The 21,550-nt window shown below is 48.5% G+C and overlaps 1 protein-coding gene across 1 annotated transcript; it reads right to left on the reverse strand.

The window, feature by feature from the left end:
• Positions 1 to 558: 558 nt before the first annotated feature.
• HHEX (hematopoietically expressed homeobox) lies at positions 559 to 15,600 on the reverse strand. Its single transcript, XM_083505207.1, has 4 exons — positions 15,165 to 15,600; positions 5,058 to 5,236; positions 4,005 to 4,055; positions 559 to 1,574 (listed from the first exon to the last, which is right to left on the reverse strand). Exons 1-4 carry the CDS (start codon positions 15,538 to 15,540, stop codon positions 1,341 to 1,343), a joined length of 840 nt encoding a protein of 279 aa, XP_083361333.1. The 5' UTR covers positions 15,541 to 15,600; the 3' UTR covers positions 559 to 1,340.
• Between the last annotated feature and the right edge of the window lie 5,950 nt (positions 15,601 to 21,550).

Raw genomic sequence — 21,550 nt, forward strand, 5'->3', positions numbered from 1 at the left:
AAACATAACTAGCTCCTTCAACTGTTCCTCATAAGGCTTGGTTTCCAGACCCTTGATCTTCTTAGTTGCCCTCCTCTGCGGATGTTCCAGCTTGTCAACGTTCTTCTTAAAGATAAGGGAGTTCTCTTCCTGCCCATGCCATTGTTCCTTCCCGCACTCATATTCCAATAATTGAAGAACTCACTTCACATAATGCCCACATTGATCTGACCAACAGCATACAAATCAATATAGCTAACCTGACCCAATAACATCCCACCCACACGCAAACAAAACTTACCACAGTATACTGAAGGCAAACAACCATGCCCTGGTCCCACAACCTCTCTCACTGCCAATAACTAATAAATGAATAGAAAGAGAACCTACCCACATTACACAAAAACTTACACATACACCATGTAAAAGAATGAAAGTTTACTACTCCTCCCCCTTCTCTCTCCCCCCACCTCTCTTCTTCCCCAACCTTATACTGCATACAGCATTAATGTCTCACATTGAATATAGCTGATATGTAGAAAGGACTTTATGAACTGAAAATAGAGACAATGTCCGTGCTTTTGTAACCCAAGAGAATCTTTAATAAAAACATTTTTTAAAAAATCATGATGCCCACATTGGTTATACATTGTTTTCAGTCAGTAGGGCAGGACTTTGGGGCAGAGGTCAAGGTGACCCCACTGAATGAACCAGAGGGCCCTCAAATGCATTAAGGCTGGTTTACCACCTTTTGAAGTGATACATATTCCCATCCGAAGAGCATCCCTGTAAGACCACTGGAATTAAGTGTTAAGTGAAATAATACATGATATGATCGAAGGAGAAAGTCCCACAAGCCCAGCATCTGAAATTACCTAACTGCACCAGTGTTTTCAGGAGATGAAAGTAAGGTTATGTCGATGGTATCTGCTACACTCTCTCCCCACTTTTTGGACCCCTGGGCCCAAAATTCAAAACATTTTGTTTCAGTCCTGCAACATTCAAAAGGTCTTTTTGCAAAGGTTCTATCCCAGAAGTGAAATTCTCCTTGGGGAATCAAAAGGGCCCTTTTCATCCAGTTTGTTTGGTGTGGTTTTTCTCTCTCAGCCAGTTAAAAGGTCTTCAGAGAAGATGTAGTAGTAGTTATATTCCCAGGAGGATATAAAAACTGATCACTGTCCAAATCTATCAACAAGCACAGGCTCTTTCCTGTCATTTCAAAGTAAAAAGATCTGCCCCATTTTTCAGGTGATTGTCTCAACAAAAACACTGACTTAGAGTTATATTTCCCCTCCTCATTTTTGTCAAGCCAACGCCTCTTAAAGTGCAAGCAGAGGGAAAGTCCGTCCTCAAGGGGACCACTACTGATGAGGACTATTGAAATAGCCCTTGTCACCTTCAATGTCCACCTCTTGGTCTGAATCATCAGAGATGTCAGTATCCAGCTCTTCCTGGGAGGCTGGTGACGGGGTGTACAGTGGTCTCCCTGGAGAAGTCTCCTTATTGTGGTCGGGACTCAGACAGTCCTCTTGTCTTGGATCCTGGTGATTGTCCCCACTTTCGGTTTCCTCTTTTTTGCTAGCTTGAGGGTTCTCCTGAAAAAGTCAGGGAGAAAATTTACAATGAAGGATCCCAGGTGATGGAAACACTGCGGCGGTCAAGTAGGAGGGAAGGGAGGCAAGGATAGAGATGTTTATTTATAAAAACCATTTTTAACCCTTCCACTATCTCACAGAGATACCAACCAATTAAAATCACAACTATTTTCCTTCTCACAAGTACAGGTGGGGATGGGGTGAGGGTGATCAGGTAAAAAACCTAGGACCACTTACTTGGTCGCAAGCCCCATGGAACATGGTGGAATTTACATCTAAAACCATGATGATCAGAAGGGTTACAGGATTAGGCTGCAATTCTACAGAATACAGTGGTACCTCGAATTAAGAACTTAGTTCGTTCTGGAGGTCCGTTCTTAACCTGAAGCACCACTTTAGCTAATGGGGCCTCCCGCTGCCGCCGCGCTCCTAGAGCACAATTTCTGTTCTCATCCTGAAGCAAAGTTCTTAACCCGAGGTACTATTTCTGGGTTAGCAGAGTCTGTAACCTGAAGCATCTGTAACCTGAAACGTCTGTAACCCGAGGTACTTGCTTACTAGGAAGCAAGTTCCATCCATCTCAAAGGGGCTTACTTCTGAGTAAACATGCATAGGATTGGGCTGCATAGTGTCTGTTTTGGATTGTGGCTGACCATGCCCAAAACTCCTTGGTACTGCATTAGAAATTATTTGGTTTTGATTTTCATTAACAGATTGTGGAGTTTGTTCAGAGGATGTTGGGATTTTTTTTACTCTTTCCTTCCTTAAAGCAAAGAATGCAGCCTGCCATTTTTGCATATACAGTGGTACCTCAGGTTAAGTACTTAATTCGTTCTGGAGGTCCGTTCTTAACCTGAAACTGTTCTTAACCTGAAGCACCACTTTAGCTAATGGGGCCTCCTGCTGCTGCCGCGCCGCTGGAGCACAATTTCTGTTCTTCTCCTGAAGCAAAGTTCTTAACCTGAAGCACTGTTTTTGGGTTAGCGGAGTCTGTAACCTGAAGTGCATGTAACCTGAAGCGTATGTAACCCGAGGTACCACTGTAACCTATGTTCACAGCTCCAGGGAGCATGTTCTATTTCAAACATTGCCGGGTGTTGAACCAGATGACCCTCAGGGTCCCTTCCAACTCTGATTCTATCTTAGCACTTCTAAGGGCCACTTTGTCATCTGAATCAGAGCCCCGCTGGGTTTGTCAGTGGGAAATGATACTTATGCATACTGAACCCCAAGAAAGCAATGAGCCCATTGACTTGGGCTGCATCACTGGTGTGATCATAAAGCCGGTTATGATGGTGCAGGAGTTCTGCCTGTTTCAGAAATAAATGACTGGAGGATCACACTCGTTTTCCTAACACGTTCAGTTCATGGGTCAAGCCAGATGAACAGTTAGTCAGGGACAAGGCAGGACTAAGTTCTCTATCCCTCTCAATCTCCAGAGAGCTGTTGCACTCAGATCCTACTTGTGTGCTTTCCATATGAGAAGAGGATACTGGAATAGGGCCTGATCCAGCAGGGCTCTTCTTATGACTCGGAGCGGCTCCTTTTCCTTTTAACGTGGCCATGTCTTTTTCTAGGGCTCCCAAAATAAGTAACATAATTGGCACCCATTGCAAAGACAGAAAGCAGAGCCAATTCTGGGGTGCGGCAGGGGGAGGAATAAGGTTCATGCTAAACAACAACTCAGAGATCCCAATGAGACGGTTCGTCTTCTTAAGAGTAGTCACCCAGAGTGGCTGGGGCAACCCAGTTAGATGGGTGGGGTACAAATAAATAAAATAATAATAATAATAATAATAATAATAATAATAATAATAATAGCTGAAGAGGGTAAACAGCCTCCTCAGCACTCTGTGTGTGTGTAAAATGAGGATCCTGGAGTACAGGATGAGGTTTAAGGTGCTGTTTTTAACCTTTAAAGCCCTATACGGCCTAGGACCCTCATACCTACGCGACCGCCTCTCCAGGTATGTCCCACAGAGAAACTTACAGTCTTCAAACAAAAACATCTTGAAGGTCCCAGGCCACAGAGAGGGTAGGCTGGGCTCAACTAGAGCCAGGGCTTTTTCGGCTGTGGCTCCGATCTGGTGGAATGCTCTGTCACAAGAGACTAGGGCCCTGCGGGACTTGACATCTTTCCGCAGGGCCTGCAAGACAGAGCTGTTCCACCAGGCCTTTGGTCAGGGCACAGCCTGACTCCCTCCTTTGGCAATCTTCACAGAACTCTAGCCCAATGGTTGCCATCAATTTGATTTGAATTAATTTTAGAATGAAATGATTTTAGAATGTTGTACTATTTTATTGTTGTTAGCTGCCCTGAGCCCAGCTTCGGCTAGGGAGGGCGGGATATAAATAAAATTATTATTATTATTATTATTATTATTATTATTATTATTATTATTATTATTGGAATAGGAGTATCTCTCTTACCTGCTTTAGACGCCGCCATTTAGCCCGACGATTCTGAAACCAAGTTTTAACCTAAGTAATCCAACAACAGCAAAAAGAGAGAAAAGGGGACATTAAAGAGAGACCGATGAAAAGACTACAGTCCTCAATACACCCACAGTGCAATGGCAATCATGCCTCCTCAAGAAGTGGGACCCACTGAGTTGACTAGAGAGCTTATTTCCAATAAAGTTTATACAGGATCACAGCTTTAATTCCACCCCTTCACAGTGGGACTTGAGACTGCAGTCCTGTGCCATTGGCTCCTGTTGGGAGGAAGAGCATAATAAGAAACCTATGCACACTTGCATGGGAGTAAGCCCTGCTGAAATCATTGAATATTGTTTCCAAGTAGGTACGTATGTGTTTGTACTCTTGCTTCCGAGAGAAATTTGGAGAGGCCAGGCTGCATATTGGGCGCATAGTCTACTCCCTACTTCAAGAAATTGCTCCGGATCTTCCTTTATTGTGATATCAGGTAAAAAAAAAAGGGGGGGAGACATTTCTTGGAATTTAGCCTAATTCTTTTTTTTAATGTATTTTTATTAAAGATTTTCTTGATTTGCAAAAGGTATGTGCAATGTCTCTCGTATTTTTTTCCACGTAACACTTTAAAAAAACACACACACACACAACAAATCGGTTTCATTTGTTGAGACATTAGGAAGAATAAGGGGAAACAGGGGGGGGGGAAGATGAGTGGGGGTGGGGTCGGGTGGTGATGTTTCTATTTTACTTATTATATGTGGAGTTTTGTGTCAGCGTTGCTTGTGCGGGTTCCTTTGCTGGTGAGAGAGGAATTTAGCCTAATTCGAACCAGTCAATCGTTAGCTGCCAGTGTAAAGTGGCCAGGTTTTTTTTTTTAAAAAAACAACCCTGTTCCTAAAAACCAAGGTATGTCAATATACGGTAATCATATCATATCATATCATAACCGAACCCAGGTGATTGCACCGTTCGAGAACGATCACTAAGGAGGTGAAGGGAAAATAGCTGACATTTAGTCGGAATCCGTCTCGGAAGGGTCACCCTCACCTGCCTCTCGCTCAGCTGAAGCATCTTGGCCAGGCGCTTCCTCTCGGGCGGAGAGAGGTACTTCTGCGTCTCGAACTTCTTCTCCAGCTCGATGGTCTGGTCGTTGGAGAAGCGCACCTGGCCCCCTTTCCGCTTGTGCAGCGGCCTCTGCATGAAGGGGCTCCACAGCAGCGGCTTGCCTGCGGGAGATGGAGAGGCGCTGTTAATACTGCCTCGCAAGGGGAGGCACCTCGGCGCCCGTGGAGCGTCCAGGGGCAAAGCTTTCCACATCCCCATTTGTGCCAAGATCGCAATCCCCTCTTCGCCGAAATTGATGCCCTCCAGCTACAATTCCTACCTGTAGTCCGCGACATCTGGAGGGCGCCCTCGGTGGCGAAGTCTGATTTAATCCGAATTTCCCTCTACTTGATTCAAGCCCATGGAACGTTCCGTTTACCCCATAGAACGTTCAGTTCACCGCATGGAACGTTCACTTCACTCCACTCAGCTGGTTCAACTCCAGGGATATTTAATCTGGAGTAATTTCCAGCTCTCTTCCACCACCGCCGCCCGCAAAACCTTAGTGCCCTTTCTGCTCAGGACTTTGGAACAGAAGTCCAGAGGCGGGTTCAGAATGCGCAGAAGGGCACCCTAAGCGCAGCAGGGCTAGCTCACCATATTTTGACAAGTAATGTGCATTGCCAACTAAAGAGACAGAGAGAGAGTTGAGCCGGGAGGGGTACCCCACAAAACCAGAATCTGAAAATACTAAGAAATAAATTCCCATGGAGCTAACTTGTACTGAAATGCCTATTTGATGCATAGGCAGGCGAAGGGGAAGTGCGAAAAACCTTAGCCACCTTTTATTCACTCTTATTCTATTTTTTATTTAGGAAATCCGTGCAAACGGCATACATCGAATGAATTCTCCCAAGAAGGTGCCCGAAGACAACACACGCAACAACTTTTGATCCTTTTTTTTTTGTAACTTCAACGTGCGCCTCTTCGACACTACGGTGTGAAGCGGTCTATCAACCGTTGAAATGAATGAATGAGCAAGATCCGTAAACAGACGCTTAAGAGGGGGCTGATGCTGCAATGCCTATTGAACTCCGTTGAGCTCAATGACGCCGAGTTCCCAGCAGGTGCAGAATGGATCATTTCTTCGCAAAGGCTAATAAATACACCGTTGTTAGCAAATGGGTCCCACTTTTCGTCCTTCCCTTCACACGAACGTCGTTCGTGCACTTTTGCTTAAAGAGAGAGCCACGTTCCCATACTTTAACCGCTCACTTCTTTCAGGCGCCACTCCGATTTCTGGGTACGCTCGCCCAGCGTTTACACGAGCAGCGCAGGCCAACTCAAGGAGAAGCCGCTGGAGACCCAGCCGACTCTTTCCTGTTCCAAGGACTGTATTCGCTTCCAGCGATGCCGACGCAGATAAAATAAAAAGGGATCCTGCCTTGCCTGGTTGGCTTCTCCCCGCTTTCTAGATCCATGGTCCCGGTCACTTCGACTGAAGCCCGGGACATATCGAGGAAAGGGCGGCGTTTTCCGATTGGGCCAGCTCAAACACCTCTTTTCCTGCACCCAGCCTAATCAAACTGGCATGAATTACCCCAAAGTAATCCTCCATCCTATGATTAGGCCCTGCCTTTTACGACGCAGCCAGTGTTTAGTTGACTCCCTGACGGTGAAATACTTTTGCGGTGCTACCACTATCCAAAAACAAACTTAAATCGGAGTCAGCCCCATTGAGTACAGCCGGAATTTCTGCTGAGTGAAAATGTCCAGGATCGCACCGTCAATTAAATAATCTGATTGATCAATTAATTAAGAAACTTAAAAGAGGAATGAGCCACCACTGAGTTCTTTCGGAATTCCTGCTGAATGAAAATATTTTCCATCAGCAATTAATAAATCGCCGGTCTAGGAGACGATACCGCAATACAGTGCCTTTTGGAGACATTGAAGGAAGTTCAAAACAGCTGACATGTTAAGAAACAAAAGTCATCACTTATTATCAGAAGAAGAAGAAAACACCTTCTGTGTTTCATTCCCTGTTACGGTGACATACCTGAATCAACATTTTCTAGGTTGATTCAGGTGTTACTGTAGGAGGGAATGAAAAATATACACCTGTACATCGCTTCATATGCACACACTCACACACTTGTATGTGTTTGTACATACATATATGTGTACGCACACACAAACGCAGGCTTCCTATACACTGTACCTTTAAAGTGCATTCAAATCACATTACCACCACCCCAAAAAAATAATAATCACGGGAACTGTAGTACCCACCAAGGCTACAATTCCTAGCACCTTCGCTTCCCAGAATTCCTTTTGTTGTGACTTTATGTGTTTGCATGGGCTTTAAAGGTATATAGCTTCTACATACACTCACAACAAAAGTATCCTGAAATCGCTTGCCAAGGGGCTAGTAAATGCCTTTTGGGATTCAAATAGCCCTCTGAGGTTGAAACCAACCGGGACGCGGGTCCTTAACTGAAAGCTGGGGGCGGGCAAAGTGAGTCACAAGATTCTAAACCGGAGTCACTAATCCGGGGCGGCTAGTCCGCGGTTGTTAGGTCGGTGCTGCGCCCGGAGCCGCCTGGGGTTCCTCGCGGCTTCACTTTCCGCTCGAGCCTCCCCGATTTGTCACATCAGCCAGAGGGCAGTTTGAGCCGCTCTCCGCAATGGGCTGATGGCAACATTTCCGCCAATGTGTTTCCTGTTGGTCTCTCTTGCTCAGAAGAAGAAGAAACACCCAAGGCTTCCTCTCGGCTCTCTCGCGCCCAAGGAAGCCGCCTCCCAAGGCAAATCAAGGCTCCCCGCAAGCAGAGCGCGGCCAGCGCAGCGCAGCGCAGGCCGGAGCCGGAGACGCGCAGACCCGGAGGCGGCGCGCCCACCCCTCGCCAGCCAGCCTTGAAACCCCCGGGGCTTTCCTCTCTGCTCCGTCCCTAGCAGAGAGGTCTCGGAGACTTCCGAACGCGAAGTTTCCACTTAGCGACCGCGTCTAACAGCGGTCCGCCATTGGTTAGTAAACACCATTTTTAGTTGATTAATTCGATGGGTTATTATTACACGGGCGCACCCGCCTTTCTTCCCAGGGACTCAAGGCGGTGCACACGTTCTGTTTGCCCCATCCCAGTTCTGACCCTCACAACAACCCTCTTGGGTAGGTTAGGCTGAGAGGCTGTGGGTGGCCCAAGGTTATCCAGTGAGCTACAGTGGCTGAGTCTGGATTGGCCCGCTGGTCTCCCAAGGTCCTAGTGCAACGCTCTAACCACTACACCACCATATTGGCTTTTTTATTTTATTGTAGATCGCAGCTAAGATAGGCGCATCTAAACCCCTTCGAAAGTCATCTGAAACGATCTGCACTTCTTGTGACATTTCGGACACTTAATTATACCTCGTGCGCACTTTGTTTCCGCAGTTCTTAATCCAGGTGAAGGGAACCTTTCGCTCTCCAGATATTGCTGGACTACAACTCACGAGTTCTATACATGAAGAAAACATTCTGTTCACACGCTCAGAAAATTGGCATCATCTTGATGGTCTTTTCCTCGGTGTTTATTTTATTTTATTATTTTATTAACAAGCTACTGCTTTATCCTACTCTTTCATCGATTGCATTAAAAAAAGAAAAAGGTTCCTGAAGCAACTTGAAGAATAACGAGTTTATTATCCTTATCCGCGGATTTAAACCCACTTCCTCAGATGCATGCAGTCAGCTACATAAAGGGAAAAATTGTAAGGTGGGAGCTGAATGGCAATGAGATGCGAACATTACAGTCCGTGACAATCACAGCTTGAATGTACTGTATATTCAAACATCTTTTACAGCAGGCATGGCCATACTTGGCCCTCCAGATGTTTTGGCACTACAGTTCCCATCATCCCTGACCACTGGTCCTGTTAGCTAGGAGTGATGGGAGTTGTAGTCCCAAAACATCTGGAGGGCCAAGTTTGGTCATGCCTGTTTTACAGAAACAGATTAGTGATCATGTGTCTGGCACATAATCGTATCAACACCCTAGTGGGGGTCTGGGAACCATACGCAAGGAACGGCAATAGGTAGCACAGATACCAGGGCAGATGGATAAGCCTAATTAACAAATGTAGTGTATAATAATTCATTCGTCCCAGTTTTCGCCCACAAGAGGACTGAAGGACGGTCCCGTAGGTATTCCAGATCAACAGCACAGTCCTGGGCGCTTACTAAACAGGCAAAGCTGCAATCCACTGCACACGAATGTGGGAATAAGCCCCAATTGGCGTTGCATAGACGTGTTAGAGAATTGCACTGCCAGTGCAAATATTGTTTAAGCCGGACACTTAAATGTGGGTGTTTCTTGGAGAGAAACGTCAACGTTCTAGCTGTTTATTCAAAGCATTTTGCTGCTTTCATTGTGGATTGCTTTGTGGATTTTTAAAGGAATCGTTATATCTATATCATCTGTCTCTGTATCTAGATTTTACAAAACTGATGCTTATGCTCATAAAAATGGTTTTAAGCAGCTTGGAGCCCTTACGCGTGTGCGACTCGTAAATAAATTCAAGATAAGTAATAAGATCATTTTTAAAGTGGTGCTTGTACACTGGGAGGGAAAGGGAGAGTGGAATATGCTTTGAATCCATGGAGCGCGCTTGCTTGCGTTTAGACTTGATGCCACAAATCCTGAAGTGCACGCGCTTAGTCGGAGGAGGGGGCCCCCACAGGCCTTAGCACTAGACAGTGGCGTAGCGTGGGGAGTGCAGGGGGGGCCGGCGGCACCGGGCGCAACATCTGGGGGTTAGGGTTAGGGGGCGCAAATCCACGGGTTAGGGGGCGCAAATTACTTGCCTTGCCCCGGGTGCTGACAAGCCACGCTACGCCACTGGCACTAGAGCACGTCATAGGTTTGCCCTGCAAGGACGGGGAGTCCTCATTGTTTTAACGGAGCCCCGGGTCTTTAACGACCAAGCCCGATTCGCCTAGGCAGGAATGAACGCGCGTTTGAACGGCGTCCTCACGAGCTCGGCAATAGGAAGAGGCAGATTTCGGTGTCAAGGGATCCCGAGGCACCTGACGCCACGGCAGATTCTCTGGAAATCGCTGGAAATGTCCAACCACGTAAAAGCTAGACGGGCGCGCTGTCAGATGTACCGGTAAATTTCATTTTAACTGGCGGGCTTTCCCTCCATCTAAATGAGCTACAAGGCAGAAACCTTTGAACGAGCAGATTTGTCTCATGATCCTAAACTCATTGACCTGGATGTCATTTTCAGGTTTAAGTTCCGCAAAAATAACGTGATAAACACAGAACCAGCGGGATTCCTTTCCAAACAATGAAGATCGAAATAACAAGAATACAGTAATCATCCCTAGCTATTATACAACGTTTTCAACATGCAAAGTCGTATGTATTATCATGGGCGTAGCCAAGGTTTTTGTTAGGGGGGCAGGCCTTTTGTTGGGGGGCAGAACCTCAGTTAGCCATGTATTTTTATTGATTTAGGGGGACCAGCTGCCCCTCCCTGCCCCCCCGGCTGCGCCCATGGGTTTTATATATAGGCCACCCGTGCAACGAACCTATAGACTTCCATTAACTGGTTGGTTGGTTGGTTTGAGTAGGAAGATGAGACAAATTATTAAAAATATGGTATCACGCAAAAATCCAAATACTTTGGTTTGTTGAACGAGATGTAAACCAGTTTAAGTGGAAGCACGCGGAACTCCACCCACGGAGTCCGTATCCCCAAATCTTAATGAAGGCACCTCCACTCAGTTTCCTCTGGATTAAATTCGAGGTGACTTCGATTCTGGTGCACAACAACACCCCATCCCTTAAAGGGTTATTTTTTAACCGGGGTTTTAGGCAGTGCAGTTCTGCACAGGGTCTACTCAGAAATTAAGTTCTTCGGAGTTCAGGGGACTTACTCCCAAGGAAGCGTGTGCAGGACTGCAGCCTAGTCTCCTAGTCTCGTTTAATTCAATGGAATTGTCTTCCACGTGATTTAGGGTTGCTTCCTCACGGAAGTGGAGGACAAGAACTGTGTAAGAGGAAGCAGAGAAGAGCCTTCAGTTTAGCGTCTGCTGCCAAGCGAGCTTGGGGGCAAAACTCCCGTTGAAACACATGGATTTGTTTTCGTCTCCACGCAAACGGTTTTGTTTGTTTTTTACTATGGCAGGGTGGTGCAGTGGTTAGAGCACTGGACTAGAACCCGGGGGACCAGGGTTCAAATTAGCCATGCCCGTGTCTCTCAGCCTAATCTACCTTACAGGGTTGTTAAGGATAAAATAAAGAGAATCATATATCTGCGGGGGGGGGGGAGCAGGATAAAAATTGTAGCAATTAATTGCTACATTTAATTAATTGGTACGTTCTGCATCATATCAAATAATACAAAAACAGTTTGTGTGTGCGCATAAAAAGAGAGAAAGCGTGGGTCTTCAAAAACAGCAGTTTCCCCGTTTGTATAACGGGAAATCATTATTTTCTGAGGTGGGCTCGCTATTCCAGTGTTGCCGCAAGAAAACTATTTGACACTGGCGCTTTCAAAGTTTTTCCATGAATTTAAGAGCGCACTACTGGCCCTGTTGAATCAGACCAAAGAAAGTTCCACCTAGACCTGCGGATCTGGGGCCTTTACAAGTGCCGCATAATTATCCATTGGCAGAGAGTACACTGAGAGTACACTCCCTGCCGATTGAAAAGTAGGTAGGCTCCTTCGCTGCTTTCAGCGCCTGCTAAAAACTTTTCTTTTTTGTTCCAGCAGGCCTGCTCGGGCGTGTGATTTTAGTAGGCATAAGGTTTTTTTTAAAAAAAAACACCGATCTGTATTTGAATTAAAAATATATATATAACTTATTTCATTTCATTTCATTTCTAATTAGCATTTTAAAGGTATATTTTAGACTTGTAAACCGCGCAGAGGTCTTTCGTTCTACTAAGCGGTGTATAAATTTTGCTCGATAAGATAGAACAACCGTTCCGTCCTCAGCAGTAGTCAGGCTTCCCAGAAGCAGGATCTCGCCTTGGCTCGTTGCTCGCCCCCAGCGTCCCCATAACCAGCTTCGGTCCATCAAGGGCAGCCAAACTGATATCCTCCCGGATGTTAAGGACTACAACTCCCATCGGCCCCACCCAGCATGGTCTAGAACGATGGGAGTTGTAATCCTAAAAAATCTGGCGGGCACCATGTTGGGTGCTCTTGCAATCTATGGCCACCCTCACAAGCAACCCTGCGAGGTAAGCTGCTTCTTCCATTACTACGGTGCTGTTTCCCGGGCTTGGCTTCTGTGGGATTTATCGGCTGCATAAAATCGCAGCCAGGAAACAATAACAGACCAATCCTATGCATGATCACTCGGAAAGAAACTCTATACCTGTAATCCACTCAGATGCCTGTAATCCATTCGGATGTCTATAATCCACTCGGAAACCAAAGCTCATGCAGACTAAGCCGGTGGGGTTTCCCTTAAATATATTTATATTTCTATATATAATTCATGTCTAACGCGATCCTAACGACGTTTACGGAAATCAGTGTAATCTACCATTGCTACTGTGCAGTTTAGGATTGCAGCATGAGGACGAAGCAGTGGAAACGGGAGGTGGGATGTTTATCCATAACATTTTGGACGGCACGCACAATATACATCTACAGCGTATTTAAAGCACATTGCTTTCCCCCAAAGAATCCTGGGAACCATAGTTTAAGGGTGCTGGGAATTGTAGCTCGGGGGCAAGCAAACTAGAGTTCCCGGGATTTGGGAGGGGAATCAATGTGGCTTAAAAGTACGCAGGCTAGTAAGGTCATGAAACACATCGCTTCAGAAGGCGGCTGCCCTCCTAGGCCGATCCACTTGGCAGAAAGCCCCCTTAGGAGACAGAAGGCTTACTTTCAAGTAAACAGGCCCCGCATCGGGAGTTTATCCTACGCCATAATAAGGAGAGCGGACGCCCGAGTTTCAAAGGGCCCCACATCCCCTCACTCTGTCGGTCGGTGTTTGTGTTTCTGTCTGGCCGAAGCCTTTGAAAAATGCAAAAAAACATTGTTATTCAAGATTTCGTTTGCGTCAGGCCTTAGTAATTCTGGTGAAAACAGGCTTCTTTTTTCTGCATGTGCTGATTTTTTTTAAGGAAGCAACGAGTTATTTTAGCTGTCATAAAGCCCCATCCCACACAGAGGAAATGAACAATATCAGAAAAACGGATCCGGGCTATCAGAAGCCGAGTGTTTCCTGAATTTGTCTGTATTGAGGATGTCGATAAAATAATCAGCAGTGTGCACGACTCCCGGGGAAGAGCCTGCTCCGGGCGGCCAGGAAAACACTTAACAGCTTCTGAACCCAGATTTACTCCTATCAAGAGCTCAAGATATCCTGTATGAACGGAAAGGGTCAGCCAACCCGCTCTCAGACAGCACGAACTCGAGCCAATCCTGCAAATCTTAGACGTTGCAAGGTCTGCTGGCGGCCTGCGGGAAGTGGGAGGGAGAGAGAATCGGGGCCCTCGCAAGCTTCAGTTTTACACCATATGGGGCACAACCTCCGCTCTTCCGGTTCGAAAGAGAAACAAGCGCAAATATAGACAAATAATCGAGAAATCGTAAATCCGTTTCGCCTCCGGAGTGACCCCGCTTTTGCAAACCACCTGAACTTCAACCCGTTAGGCTGGATCCCTGCTTGGAGGAAAGGTTTTTTGAAGTCGATGGCACTTAAACTGGCCATGATTAAGGTAAGTCAGTTCCATTCATTTCAGCAAGAAATGAATCTGGAGCAAGACTGAAAGCCCGGAGGATTCCGCGCCTGTTGCAACTGGAAGTCGAATCCCGCGGCTCCGAAGCGAGCAAGTCCACCAGCGCGAGAGAGATCGCAGCGGACTAACCGCGCACACCCCAGCCTCCGATCCGAATTAACACCTAGAGAAATGTTTTTGAGTCGAATCGGTGCCCAAAAGAAAGAAGAAGCGTTCGGCCTGCGCGCTCCCTCGTCCTAAGGCCCATCCGACGCCGCGGAGCTGACTTCCGAGTAAGCACGCCTTGGCGAAGGAGGAGTGACAAGATCCGACGTTTTTAAACGCACGTACTTAATTCCCAGCAAATCCTCCTGCACTGCAGATCGGATCGTGCAGGAGAACAGCGCGGACACACCCTGCGCGGGGCTGGCTGCTGCTGCGGCTGAGCGCCACCCAGTCCCGGCTACGGCGGTGGGGCGCCTAAGCTCGCTACAAACCATAGTTTCTCCCTTGCAGCCTCGTTAATCAGTTGCAGCAAAAAACAACAACCCCAAAAGGTTTAGCACGACGGTGACCCCTTAGAGATCAAGGCTGCAAAGTCCTCGGTGCCCCCAGCAGAAAGCCAGGGGACTATGAGTCAACATGCACAGGCTTGCACGCTTCGTGCAAAAGCAAGAGGCCAGCTGGGGCTTCATGTTTCGTCCACTTCCCTGGGTTCTCTGGCCCACGAAAGCTGGTGCCGCAAAACCCGGGTCCTTTAAGGGTCCACAAGCACACGCACCGATTTCAAAAGCCCTCCAAAGGCCGCGGAAGAAGCTGAGCTAGTCTTGTCACATTTGCCGTGGAGGCGCTCAATTCCTCTCGGGAGGCCTAAGGCCCAGGAGGAGCTGATTTTTCCTTTTCCTCCAGAATCATCTGCACTCTTCAATGCAACTTCTATACTGCCCAACCTACTCAGAAACGTTTGGGGTCCAATAGTCACTGACTCGCTCCTCGGCTATTCTAATTTAAATATATATATTTAAAAACTTAGCTTGGTCCTTCTTTGACAACCAAGTAAGTTTCCAACTCGGAAGCCCGCTGCCCTCACCACGATCTCAATCATTCCTCTGGATTTTTGGGAGCGCCGGCTTAAGGCGAGTGGTAAGTGGGTCAACTGACCGCGGGGTAAGGGAACCAGGAGGTTAGGGGCTGGGGAGAGGACCCCATACCTTCCCCAATCCTCTCCCCCCCCCCGCCCCTTAATTGGTCTATGAATCCCATCCTTCTTGACCAGGAGCCAGCAGATCTGGGAGCGCAACCAATGTGGAAAGCCCCTTGCTTCTTACCCCGGGGTTGCGAGGCCCCCTCCCTGCACTCCCCCCCGCTTCCCTCGGCCTGCGCCGCTTACCCAGGGGGTCGTGGCGGATGAGGGCGTGCGCGTAGTCGCTGACGGCGCGGGGGAACGGGTAGAGCGGGGCTCCGGCGGGCGCGCCGTAGGGGCCCGCCCCGTAGGTGGCGGCAGCGGCCAGGTGGTGCGAGAAGGCCGGGTGGATCGGGGTGGGCTCGTAGATCGGGGTCCGGTAGGAGGCCCCCGCCACCAGGCTGGTGAAGGACGAGTTGGGGGACGGCAGCGTGGGCGGAGGAGGAGGCGGCGGCGGCTGCGCGGGGTGGGGGAGCCCCGTCGGGGCGCCCCTGCCCAGGATGTCCTCGATGTAGAAGGGCGTGGGGTGCACGGGCTGCAGCAGCGGGGTGGGCGCGTACAGGGCGGGCGGCTGGTACTGCATGGTCGCGATCCTGGCACCTCGCTCTCGCGCCAGCCCTGCTGCCCCAGGCGCTGGGAAGTTTGCTCTGAGTCTTCCCTCCGGGCAGCAGGTTTCAATCGGAGGGGGCGGGCCCGCCTCATGTCAGACCGCCGGCTAGCCAATGAGGGCGCTGGGCAAGCGGGTAAGCCACGCCCATCGCCTGTGGCCAATCCTCCCCCCTCCCCTTCTCCAACCCCACGGTGCCAATCCACAGCAGCTGATGGAGCGGCCGCAGAGCGAATCCACAAGGGAAAGTGGGGCGGGGGGGGGGGTTGCCCAGAGGATCAGTCCGAGGCCCCAGCTACGCTCCTAAGTGGTTCTTGACAGTAAGAGGGACAGTGAGAGGAAAAAGTACTTGATCCCCTGCTAAATTTGCCCGTTTGCCCTCTGATGAAGAAATGACCAGTCCATAATTTTAATGGTAGGTTTATTGTAGCTGTGAGAGACAGAATAACAACAGGGAAGAAACCCAGAAGTCAAAAGTCAGAGATTGATGTGCATTATATTGAGTGAAAGAAGTATTTGATCCCCTATCAACCAGCCAGATGTCAGGCTACCTGGTATCTTCACTGTATGTAACGAGCTGAGATTAGAAGCACCTCCTGTAAGGGAGAGGTCTTACCTTTCATCCCAGTTCGTTACAGTACCTGTACAAAAGACACCTGTCGATAGAAGCAATCAATCCAGCAGATTCCAAAGTAGCTCCCATGACCAAGACCAAAGAGCTGTCCAAGGATGTCAGGGACAAGATTGTAGACCTGCACAAGGCTGGACTGGGCTACAAGACTATTGCCAAGCAGCTTGGTGGTGAGAAGGTGACAACAGGTGGTGCAATAATTCGCAAATGGAAGAAACACCAAATAACTGTCAGCCTCCCTCGGTCTGGGGCTCCATGCAAGATCTCATCTTGTGGAGTTGCAATGATCGTGAGAATGGTGATGAAGCAGCCCAGAACTACACAAGGGGAACTTGTCAGGGCAACTGGGACCATAGTCACCATAAAAACCCTGATCTAGCTGGCTGGATCCTGCCCGCGGCAGCCTTTTTGAAGGGCTTCCCTCCGCCTCCTCTGCATTCTTTCTACCACCAAGCTTTGCTCGGATCCTGTGTGCTCATAGTGGTTGGTTCAATGCCACCTGTCGCCTGAACAGTCAGAATGGATGCATTTTGACCTGGGAGTAATTCTAGCTGAGTTCAATGGGACTCCTAAGTAAGGTGCACAAAATTCCAGTGGGATTTTGCCAGCACGGTTTGGGAACCAAACCTTCCCGGGGGGGGGGGTCCCTTCTTTTGCACCTCTTCTGTAACAACCTAGAGGGGGGAGGGGAAATATGTGTCCGAGACACATTTTCTTGCCTTGGAAGCCGCTTCATCCTCTAAGGCAGCTTACTCTGATTACCGCAGCAACACGGGAAAGGCACTCTGCAGTCGCGCAGGGGAACGCTTACCTTCCCGCCCTTTTCACAGCTCATCCCAAATATTGCAGAACAGGTTCTGGGGCGAGTATTAGACTCCGTTCTCCAACGGGCCCTTGTTCCTTCTCTCTTTCTTGCCGATGAGTTTGTTTAAAAGAGTTTCTCCTACTCTCCCACTAAACAGCGTTTGAGTTGTTGATTCCTCATGGATTTTTTCATCCCATATTTTCTCCAATGAGTTCAGGGTGGTCTCCTCCCTCCCGAATCTTATCCCCAGAAACACGCACCCAGTGAGGTAGATTAAGCCTAGAGGTGGTGACCGGAAGACGCTTCATGAGTGTGTGAGGATTTGAACTCAGGTCTCCACACCTCATAGGCTAACACTCTGACCATATGTGTATATCCTTCGTGCAATATGGAGGAACAATTGAGAAGCATAGAGCGGCCGAGCTGCAATGCAGGAATCTCAACTAGATCATCCATGACATCTGCTTGAAAACCTCCAAGGAAGGAGAATCCACCACCTCTAGTGGGAGTCTGTTCCACTGGCGAACAGCTCTCGCTGTCTCCCTGATCGTTTCCTCTCTCGCTCTTCCGCAACTTCTTCTCTGCCCATTAATTCTTCCGTTCGCTCGCTTGCCTTTGATCCGACAGATCATTGTTTGAAACTGCCGGCTCCTCCTTCCAATTTAGGAAGAAGCTGCGGATGTCTTGAGGCTAAGCTAGGCTCGTTCCTCCCCACTTATCTCCTGGCTGGGTGCTAACTGAGCCGCGAGGACTTTTCACCTCCTGCTCCTCCTTGCACCCGGGCCTTCCGGGGCTGGCGGGGGCGTCAGACACGGATCCATACACCTGGGATCTCCGCTATGCCAAACGCAGAAGTCACCATCAGATCCACGCGGGGGTGTATTGACTAGCAGCAGGATAGGACCAGGCGCGAGACAAGCTGGATCAAACGGGAATGCCAGGGACCGCGGTTACCTTCCTCCCTCTGCTCCCCAGGTGTTCGTTCTAAGTTTATTTTTTATTTTAATCCCCGGAATATTCTCCAGGTCCTCCGTCCTCCCTCCTGCATTCAAAAAAGCCACTATCCCAAACAGATGTTACAGATGTCAGGGGCGTCAACTGCCCGATCACACGCAGGCTTCTTTTGGAGTTAAAAATCCCTTTATTTGGGGGGGACCTCGCTTTCAATAGCCTTGAAATAGCAAAATGTCCTGACTGCGAAAGGATTCTTTCTTTCTCAAGTCCATTCTGGCTTGCTTTTGGTCAGTTGCAGGCAGACGAAACCTCGGCCCGTGAAGTCGCCTGGTTCGTTTCCAGTTTGCGCATCTCGTCGAGGGTGGGTGGGTGGGTGGGGGTGTAAGGAAACGCAAAGAAACGTCGCCTTTCATGCTGGGCCAACTTCATTCAGAGAAAGGAAGGCTCCTTCTCCTGTTCCCCACCCTCTCCAACACGCCACGGTTTTGCTGGTTTGTAAACCAATTTCCTCCTCCAGCCGAGAAGGAAAACACGCCCTTTTCGTTGACTCAGAAGTCTTTTCCCGCCGCTGATCGTTGGGAAACTGACTTTTCTCGGCTATGAACGTTTAGGGCTGGCTGTGGGGCCAAATGAATCCTGCTTTATTCCCACTGCAATCGATGGGACTCGCTGGGCCCATAGATTTCTATGGAGTGTGCTTAACTCGCGAGCCCAACCAGGGCTATTCAGAAGCAAGTCCCGCTGAACTCAATGGGGCTTAAGCCATAGCTGTCAACTTTTCCCTTTTCTTGCGAGGAGTCCTATTCGGAATAAGGGAATTTCCCTTATAAAAAGGGAAACGTTGACAACTAAGGCTCCTAGGAAAGTGGGGCTAGTATTGCAGCGTCCAAACGCATAGTTTCTCTTCCTGCCCCCTCCCCCATTCTGCCAAGACTTGACTAACCTGAAGTATCATGGGGAGAGGGGGGGGCATTTCCTTCCCTTGGCTTCATTCATGAATATATGAACATCTCTGTCTGTCTGTCTGTCTGTCTGTCTGTCTGTCTGTCTGTCTGTCTGTCTGTCTCAGTAAGTCCTCATCAGAAGACAAGCAAGGGCAGCTGCTCCGTTTGCAGTTCTTCCGCGTGGCTCCTATCTTAAATCCACGAGGCTCATCACAGGAGAGCAAGCGAGGAGCCCCCAAACCGAGATGCAGAACGATCAGAAATCCTTGCGTTTACAGGAGCCCCATTGAGTTTTATGGAGCCAGCGCGAGACCCTCCCCCCACTGCGTTTGCCAGGGTCTTATAAAAATCTGGTATAGGTAACCGAATCCCTTTCTTTGATGACTTTTCCCCTGCCTACCTTAGCGCGCCCTCAAGGTCTTGCCTTGTTGCCCACCCCAAGAGAACTGGCTAACATTTTCACCTGGAAGCGTCGGATTTGCAAGTTTAGTTTCCTTAAGACACGCGTCGTAAAAGAAAAAATAGCACCCAGCCACCCCCCCCCAACCTCGCTGCCCTTTGGGGATAAACAAAAAAAACGACGGGCATGATCGGAACTCATCTAGCCTCAGCCCTCCCTCGATATTTTTACAAGCCACCCAGTTTTTTTATTTTAAAAGGCGAGAGACCTCAAGATTGAAAGAGCTTCAAGCTCAGGTTTGTTGTACTCCTAGTGGTGGGAAGCAAATAAAGAGGGAAGTGCGGGGGGGGGGCGTGGAGATTATTCTTTGCTGACTTTTATACAGGCAATAGGCCTTGTTAAAAGGAAGTTTCAATAGCCGAGTTATTGCATTCCTGGGCTGCTGCATAAGCCCTAGCAAGAGAAGTAGGAGTTTTTTTTTTCGGGGGGGGGGAAATCGGCACTTAATTTTTAGTGCCCCCCCAAATAAACCCCCACCACCATCTCCGTTCGCGATCCCAGCGCCCTTTTTCTAGAGGCTGAAAGCGATTAAGCCCAACTCTCCACAAAACGCCGCATTTATGGAGCTACATAATTTTTAATATCACCCTCGCAGGTTTTTATAGTCGATTGTATTATGTTTTTACGGCCATTCGGGGCTCCAAAAACCCTGCTCTCCCCACCCTGCTCCCTTCCTCCCTCTAAAACTGTCCCCGTCCGTTCTTTTCACACACTCAGAACTCATAAAATGGAACAGTTGTGACTTTTTAATGCAAGAGGGCTTGAAGTTTCAATATTTCCACTCTGCTGGATACTCGAAGCAATAAAAAATACAGGAGATTTTAATTATTTTCTGGATAAAATAAAACTTCCTCCCTCCCTCTCTTCCCCTCTCCTTTAAACAAAAAAAGAAAAGAAAAGAAAAGAAAAAGTATGGGGGAACATATGTTTGGTTCTGCCGTGGTTGGGAAGGAAATTTGCAACGCCTCCTCAGGCGGCCGCCGAGCGGTGCAGGAAAAGAGGTTGCAGCCCAGCGCGCAGAGCGAACGACGCGCGAGGCGGGTCTCTAACCCCTGGGAGGCTAAACCCAAGTGAAAGCGCAACACAGACGCTCCCCCACGAGGTAGCCAACCAGTGCAGAGTCTCCCGCTCTCCTCGTTATCGACATCCATCGCCTCGGTCTGCAATCAGAAGCAATAGCCACTGATTACGGTACCTAGAATTTGGCTCCCGGGCCTTCTTTTAGCAGAAGGGGACTGGACTCCTCAGAGTCCAGGATGGGTAGATGAAAAGGACCCACTGGGGAAACAGGAATGTTCGAAACACCGTGGATTTTTCCAGGCTTCGTGCTTGGGATGGGGTAGGACATGGGCGTGGCCAGGATTTTTTGCGGGGGAGGGCAGACATTTGGGGGGGGCATAACCTCAGATTTGTATTGATTTAGGGGCCAGCTGCCCCCCTACCTACGCCCATGGGATGGGGTGGGGGGGTGTTATTTTGTTTTTCAAGCAGACCACAACACAAACTGCACAGGAATTTCACACTCTTCTCTACCTCTTCCTTTTATTTATTTATTTTTTTTAAAAAAACATTTTATTGAGGATTTTCTTGTTTTACAGAACACCTCTTCCTTTTAGAATAAAATAGGTTCCCCTTCCCCTTGCTGGTCTGAGCTTGTAGCCATTTTACAGACGTCGGGATCTGTAAAATAGTGGGAGGTGGGCAGGAGAGCAGAGTGAGCCTGTAGTAGTGTTGTTGTTGTTAAATTTGTATGCCAATAATACAGATAATTGTAGGGACGCAGGTGGCACTGTGGGTTAAACCACAGAGCCTAGGACTTGGTGATCAGAAGGTCAGCAGTTCGAATCCCCGTGACGGGTGAGCTCCCGTTGCTCTGTCCCAGCTCCTGCCAACCTAGCAGTTCAAAAGCATGAAGTGCAAGTAGATAAATAGTTACCGCTCCAGCGGGAAGGTAAATGGTGTTTCCGTGCACTGCTCTGGTTCACCAGAAGCAGCTTAGTCATGCTGGCCCCATGACCCGGAAGCTGTACGCCAGCTCCCTCGGCCAATAAAGCGAGATGAGCGCCACAATCCCAGAGTAGGCCACGACTGGACCTAATGGTCAGGAGTCCCTTTACCTTTACCTTAATACAGATAATAGTAATAGATATGGGAAAGACAGATGATGATATATAGATATAGATATAGATATA

This window comes from Podarcis liolepis, assembly GCF_965112155.1.
Source record: "Podarcis liolepis genome assembly, chromosome: 5".
Classification (NCBI taxonomy): domain Eukaryota; kingdom Metazoa; phylum Chordata; class Lepidosauria; order Squamata; family Lacertidae; genus Podarcis; species Podarcis liolepis.

Bases quoted from the DNA above. Each gene is read 5' to 3' on its own strand.
- HHEX (XM_083505207.1), bottom strand. From the start codon at position 15,540: ATGCAGTACCAGCCGCCCGCCCTGTACGCGCCCACCCCGCTGCTGCAG. The intron at 5,237-15,164 runs GTAAGCGGCGCA...CATCTCCCGCAG, and splicing joins CATCCGCCACGACCCCCTGG to GCAAGCCGCTGCTGTGGAGC. The intron at 4,056-5,057 runs GTGAGGGTGACC...TGGATTACTTAG, and splicing joins TTCAGCTGAGCGAGAGGCAG to GTTAAAACTTGGTTTCAGAA.